Below are 7,500 nucleotides of genomic sequence, written 5' to 3' on the forward strand. Positions count from 1 at the left end.
TGAATATAAAGTGTTTCTTCTCGGTACACTATGCGCTCCATTTCGACCACCACCACCACCGTCGTCGTCGTCGTATGCCGTTGACGAAAACGCTCGAAGACGAGAGATGAAGCTGAGGAAAAGTAGTTCAAAACAACGGAACGGAACACAGTCGAAAGAGCCTGTGCTCTGGGTACAGGACACAGAACTGGGTCGTCTTGGGCTCACCCATCCATACACACATCTCGTCTCGTTCCCGTCGTCCTCGTCGTCGTCTTGACTAAATAAATAATAAGCCCATTTACAGCGAAGAACAGGAAGACGCCGTGACAACAACGGAGCTGAACGGAGCGTCGTTGTGGTGTCGTGCGCGTTGGTGCGGGGGGAAGAGTAATAAAAAAAGGCGCTCAATGATGAGGAAAACTTAGGAAAATAAGTTCGCACGACTGTGGCCAGCGCTGAGTGTGCTGAGCACTGAGCACTGCCACCCAGCTGGTGGCATGGTACTGGAACCGGAAGGCGCTCGCTCGCTGAATTGTGAATTTCATAGTGTCTGTGTGTATGTGTGGAAAGCATCGCACCGCATGGGATTCTGGGGACCGGAACGATGCTTTTTATGATGCATCCCTTTCCTGGTGGTTTACTTCGGAGAAGGAAAGGCTCACTCAGCCGGGTTGTGGTTGGTGTAGATAAGGGACTTCCTTTCCCAGTTTTACCCAGTACGATGGTTGGTGAAGTCCCCCTGCTGGAGTCTATCAAATGGTTGTAGCTAAATGGAAATCTTGAAAGCTCGGTTCGTTTGTGCATACGAACCGAGCGCAATCGGTGCGGAGTGGTTAAGGGTTTTAAATGAAATTGATTTTATCCATCCGGCTCGTTCAACTCTTTCAGTAGCACTTTAGGTTGGTATTCGAATATGCACCCCGGAGAGGATTTGCATTAACATTTCCATTTATTGAACGCTCGAGCACGCGAGTGCTGGCTGGCTTCCGATCGTACTAATTGGTATCCCGAGCGAGAGTCTTCTTTCCCCCCCCCCCCCCCCCAAAAAAAAAACGGCTCCACATTCCTAAGGGTCATCCTTTCCTTTATCTGTATTCGTACGACTTCATCGATGAACCAGCTTCCTTCCCGGAAAAAGTGCCCGTTTATTGAGAAGCACCGCTCGATAATACCCGAGCACCGTAATGTCTATCAGCTGGCAATGAATTGGATAATCGAATGAAGGGCACTGCAGCAGAACACGAGCACCACTTTTTTTATACGTTTCCTTCCACATTCTCCGTTTTCCATCCACGCCGTAAACGCCGGCCCCGGGATTGCCGGTTCCGCCAATCTTGGCGCAAAATTCAAATGCAAACAGTTTACTTTCGATCGAGCGATCCGGCGGGATGGGATGATGCCTGAGAACGCTAGACGCTGTACCGTGACTGGCAGATCGTTCGCTTCTCCCGCTCCTCGCCTCCCTCGGAGCAATGTTTTGTTCCATTTTACGAGCTGTCCCCATCCCCGTCACTACCACAAAACCGTGCAATGTGAGAGGTGAGGCGAACGAAGCTGAAAAAGAAGAAGAAAAGGCTACTGCTTCTCTCACGCTTACACCTTTCACCACCGCCATCATCAACATCATCATCATCAGCTGCTGCTGCTGCTGCTGGTGCTCCATGCTGGGGGAAGGTGCTACATTGGCAGTGCTGATGGAGGCGCACGCTGCGAGGCGATTCGTTGCGCGAATTTATTTATCTTTATTTTATTTTGTTTTTTTTTTGCCACTTTTCCACGTGCCTGGCCATCGAATCTTTGCGTATCGGAGCACACATACAAACACTTTGTGTAGCGGGAGCTCGGGCGGTCCAACACAAGTCGATGAAGCTAACGCCAATGCTGCTGCCAATGTGCGCGCCATAGACACGGTTGAATATCGTATTGGCTGTCCTGGATGGTTGCTATCCCTGGATGGTACAGCAAGTAGAGGTAGCAAAGGCGTGATCCCGACGGCAATTGTTAACAAGCATTGAGTTTGCGCGCCAGGAAGCGCCAGGACCTCTGGAGCAGCTAGAAATCCGGCCACTGGACCGGTAGAGAAGAGAACCAAAGGCACCTTGATGGTGTCAGGCCGTCGACACATCACATCGCAGGATGACATGCCAACGAACTAACCCCCATGGTAGGCCCTGGAACGCGAAACCAACCAACGGCGAATGCAAGTAAATTGACTTTTTTGCGTGAATTCGTGTTCAGCCATTTTGCAACACTGACGCGATGGCTCTGAGGGAAAGGCAGATTGCACAAAGGAAAACAAACATTTTCGGACGCAGGCCCTGGGCGGCCGTCCTTCCAAAAAACGGGTACTCTACGTGCTCTTCTTCCGCTGGGGGGAGGCTTTCCGAGGGGGGAGGCATGAAAATGCGGACGAGAGGTTTGGATACGGGATTCGATTCTTTTCGGATTTTATGATCCTCGGCACGGCTCCGGTCGGTTGCCACCTACCGACCGATTGGCCACCACCCACCAGCCGGTTGGTTGATCGATTGGTGGTCCCACTGTGCCACTGTGGGAGTTACATCAGCCGTGTGCGTGCGGATTGACAAAGAATCATTCGCCCGTCATCATCAGCACCTACCCACGATGGTTGGTTGATTGGCGGGAACCATGCTTCCTCCCTCTCTCTCGTTCTGCCAACGCACCACTCCGATCGGTGTTGGTGAAAGTTCGTAAAACCGTTGACGAATGGTGCCCTTGGGAGGGAATGAAGGGGGTACCAACCACTATCATCATGACCATGGGCGCGTCAGCAGCCTTAGTCTGGGGCACGGGCCCGATGGTCTGGTTTGGTGGCAAAAGGTAAACAACGGTGATCATGATCTCAACTTCATTGCTCGCCTAGGTTGCTCGGAACAGGAGTTAATGCTTCAGCAGCCCCCCGGGGAGCCTTGTGTTCTAAAGTTTCTTCTCCCGAGCACCGGTAGCGGTCTCATCGGTCATTCAGACACACACGCAGACGGTGGTACCATATCACGCATAAATATTTACATGACATCAAGCTCTGATCTGATGGACTCGTCAGCATCATCAGCGTCCCATCTGTCAGCATTCATTCATTGCTGGCTCTTCATCAAACCAATGGGCAGCTGGATGATGGTTGGCAGATTGAGATGATGGAAGGAAATTAAAAAACCAAAAAAATACGGTAACCCCCTTGGACCGAGAACTCCTTGCCGACACGACGCCGAGCAGGGGGCCAGGGAAAAAGTTTTTCAATCCACCCCACAAAAACCATCCCCCTTTGGGTGGCGGGCTGGCTGGCAGTTTTGTTTGAGTTGGACGTTGGCCGGACGGAAAGGAACCTAATGATGATCTGCCCCAACCCGCGGGGGTAGAATCGGACGTCAAAGTTTTGTGTTGGCACGGTTGCAGAAAGTAAAATAATTGAAATGAGATTACTTACCACCGGACACCTGACAGGAGAGGAACAGCTCGTGGCCTTCGCGGAACGGGCCGGCAACGGTGGAGATCTCCTTGCCCTGGGCGTCGAAAATTCTCGGCTCCTCGGGTGGAACTGCGGGCGAGTGGAATGGGAATCAAATGTTTCAAAAGGTCCACCAGCTTACCGCAGAGAGTCACAGCTACATAGTGTAGGACATAATCTGGATGCTACTGCTATGAACCCTCCAGGTACCCTGTGGTTACTTACCCGCTAGCGTCAAATTGACTCGATAGTTGCGCGTCGGCGAATTGAAGTAGTCCACCCGGCACCGATACACGCCACCGTCGGACATTTTAATGTTCCGTATCTTGAGGCGCGCCTCCTTGGGTGTCGCACCAACCGAGAAGAACAACCGCTGACCCAGATCGTTGGCAATCGTCGAGTGTTGGGCGTCCGCGATCGGTACGCCGCTGCGCGAGTCCAAGCTGTACAGCGGGATGCCGGTCGAGTCCTTGAACCACAGGACCAACTTCACGCCATCCTGTGCCGACGGTGCCGTTATGTCGCACGGTAGCTCGGCATCGTGATCGATCGCGGCCCATACGATGCGCGCGGGAACTGCAATCGTGTCGACGGGGTAGAAGTAGTAGAAGTTGGCAAAAGAGTCGAGGGAAAACCCAAAAAGAAAAACCCAGCGCATCCGGGGCAAAGGTTACGGAAATGAAACTGTCAAGATATTGGCCACGGTGCGCCTGTGGAGCGCCGTTTTTGCTCCGGGATGGCATGCGATAAACGAGGTGCTTTGGTTATGAAACAAGATGGCCAAACGGATGGGGAAAACGTTTTCATTCGTGCGGGAAAAGGAACACGCTGTAAAAGGATCTACGAGATGAATCTACTGAGGAGGTTGATACAAAGTAGAGCAGCACCAGGGCTTCGAATGTAATCTAATCATATCTAGCGAGCAACTGGGATTGCTGTGGAAAGCATAAATAAAAACTGAAATCTAATCTACAACAAGCACTTGAACAGCTAAAACAAAGACCAATGGGTGGCGGCTTCTGAAACCCTTTGGAAATGAAAAGAGAAATAAAGCTCCTTCCTTTCTTTAATGCTATTGTAACATGCAGCAATAGTGGAAGCAAGTATTTCAAAACTCATATTAGCATGCGGGCCGCAGAAGAAAGTAACAGCTAGTCAGCGGACCGTTTCATTACATAATTTGGAGGTGCATGGCTTTATTAAATTTGCTTTTTCCCATCAAAGCCCAACGATGGTGCTAGTGTTCATACCAGAGAGGTAAAGGCAATTCCTAAACTGAACACCGTGCCGACCATACGAAATGATGTAGCTCCGTTGCCAAGATTCGATGATGGAGGCGCCAGGTAACCGTTAAAATTGCATACTTTCAGGGGTTTGTTATAGAAATTTAGGTGAAAAATCCGGTAAAATTCAGATATCTACATTTTCGAACGCTGCTGTCATTGCAGATGAATTTCCAATCTTCAATTCCAACATATGCATCAAATAAAATGACGTAGAAAATGCAAATAATTACCAAACTCAACATAAACCGAGCAAGCCCGGGATATGGCGATGGGTAGTGAAGGAAATTTAATTTACCCCACTATTTGTTAATTGTTAATAAACATACGGCTCGTCCGTCCTTATATATGTTAAAAAAAAAACCAAACTCAACATACATGTACACCGTAGATGTGCCCGCGGGCCACACAAAATAATTCTGGCGTGCCGCGAGTTTGAGACCCCAGAATTGAAGTGAATGAATCTCAAGAACACAATTATAAAATTGGCCAACATTCGGTTATCTTACCAATTCTTTCATTGCATAATATGTCTTTCTTCCCAAAGTAGCTGAATACTCACTCCATCTTAGCCTGTTGGCATGCAAAGCCCACGAATTATCATCTGAATACCTGTAACCCTTAACCCGCCTTTCCCCCCCCCCCCCCCGGCGAATTGGCGAACTGACGAAACAGGTGAACCGATAGACGGGAGGTGGCCAGTGATTTTGTCGCGAGTGAAACAACTTCTTAAAAACAGATTTCCCAATGCACCACCAGATGCTATCGCGGGATGTTCTGAAAGCTAACGAGACCAAAGACCACCCGGGTTCACTCGTGCCGGGCAAGCACTTCAAGATTCCCCCCACTTCCCCTCCCGGAAAGTGTTTACTTTTGCCGTTAGCAACCGATCCTGACCCGGCCGTCACGAGAACCCTTTTTCCGGTTTAGTGACGGTTCAGGTAACCGAAGCAAAGCCAAACAGACTGCCACCCTGGCTGCCTGCCTAAAGTGCAGAAAGGAGGGTTAAAGCATCGCTGAACCGGCTGGCAAACCGTCAGTCCAGATCCGGAAGCTTGGAGCGCATCAGACACCAGGCGACAAAGGGCAGATCATACTACGTGACGTGGTAATGGTGGTTGTGATGGTGGTGGCGGTGGTGATGGCGATGAAGGTAACAGCCATCAGTGGGGTAGGATTTCCAGCTCAGCAAACCAAAACGAATGTTGCTGTCCCAGAATGCTTTTGACGAAATTTGGAAGAATGTTCACGGTAAATAAAATAAGTCGTCTTGGTGTCCCCTGGCCCTTGCCACCACCACCAGAAGCACACGATGGGAATGTAAAAAGGGTGGAAGGCCACCAGTGCTTGGTTGTTTGTTGCTGAATGGTGTCCTCCAGTTTTTCCTTCCCTCTGTGCACTCGAGCATTACGGCGGAGACCGGATGTTAACTTGAAAAGGATCCGATGCTAGTAAACAACCGGATCTTCTTTCGCCGTGGAGTAGGTGACATGAATGGCATTTGGTAGCAGATTAGTATTAGCGAGTGGCCTTGTAACAACCCGCAATTGGGCGTTTTGTAAAGCACTATGCGATTGAAGCGTTGAACTTATTATCTTTCGTACGGTATTATTTGGTTTTAAGATAAGATTGTAAAGTTGAATCTGTTCTCCAATAAATATTAATCCACAGATATCCTGCTAAGATAGAATACCATAGAGAGCATTGCTGTGATAGCAACTTTTTGTTAAGAGCCGTCAAAAAGAGGTTTACATCAAGTTGCTTTCGTAGCCAAGCACGGACAGGATGAAAGCAATTTTCTTTACAATCGACGTTGATGTTATCCAACCATTCTTTGTAAAGAACTGTCAAAATTCCTCAGCTCGACTATAAGGCTTTTATAACCTGTTGCGCCAATATAATTTGAGTATTAGGTATTCAATATATTTAAAACTAATTCAAAAGACAATTAATCTTTTATCAGTGCAAAGATTCTCATTTCTGACGAGTAAAAACACTTGTCCTCTATTAGTGGACAGAACTGGAAATGTGTTTACTTTCAACCTGTTGGAAGCTTTGTGTTGCGAGTTGTAAAATAAAGGTACTATCGTGACAGTGCATTTGAAATACAGTTTTACAACTCTACAAATGACAGCGAACCAATGTTTCTTAACTGTGAAAGTTGCTATCGATTTATCGTTAGTCACAATGAATGAAAATTTGCCTCAGGAGCTCACAGAAGGACACGTTATTATTCTGGAAGTTTTTACAGATTGCGTCTCAAATAGCTGCACCTGAATTGTCCAACCAAGATCAAATCGGTTGGATTGAACTCTACTAGTCTTTAATAATGCACCTTCTTCAGATTCATACCAAATCGTCTTACCTTTCTGCTTTCGCCATTACTACAACACCACCACCACCACCTCATCAAATACACGCTTAATTCGGGAGAGCACCCTCCCCACACCACTCCCATTACCCATTTTGTGGCCAGTAAATACGCCCTCATCCGGCAGGGGCGGAGCCCATACGTTCATCGGACGAGCGTGTGTTTGGCGCGTTCGGGCTGGAATGCTGGACCCAAAGTCCAGTTCATTAATTTTTAATCTTCTTCGCACACCTGTTTTTCGGTGAACCACGAACCCTGCGCACCACCACTCTGCGAATGGTTTCGCTTCCAACAATCAGAGCACCTCCCAAAGAGCCCCACCCCAGAGCTCCGAGGGAAAGTGTTTTGCTCATTATCCCTGCGGACTCGTAAAAAATAAATCCCAACAAGACATCGGA

General features: G+C 48.6%; 1 protein-coding gene across 5 annotated transcripts in view; it reads right to left on the reverse strand.

The window, feature by feature from the left end:
• The window catches only part of LOC126570566 (hemicentin-2), a 125,519-nt gene that overhangs the window by 26,922 nt on the left and 91,097 nt on the right, over positions 1-7,500 (reverse strand). For all 5 annotated transcript variants that reach the window (XM_050228412.1, XM_050228413.1, XM_050228415.1 and 2 more), the window contains 2 exons: positions 3,674-4,024; positions 3,428-3,538 (listed from right to left, as the gene is read on the reverse strand). In XM_050228412.1, the coding sequence (XP_050084369.1) occupies positions 3,428-3,538; positions 3,674-4,024 (462 nt within the window). The remainder of the gene's footprint in view (positions 1-3,427; positions 3,539-3,673; positions 4,025-7,500) is intronic.

This window comes from Anopheles aquasalis, chromosome 2 (assembly GCF_943734665.1).
Source record: "Anopheles aquasalis chromosome 2, idAnoAquaMG_Q_19, whole genome shotgun sequence".
In the NCBI taxonomy this organism is placed as follows: domain Eukaryota; kingdom Metazoa; phylum Arthropoda; class Insecta; order Diptera; family Culicidae; genus Anopheles; species Anopheles aquasalis.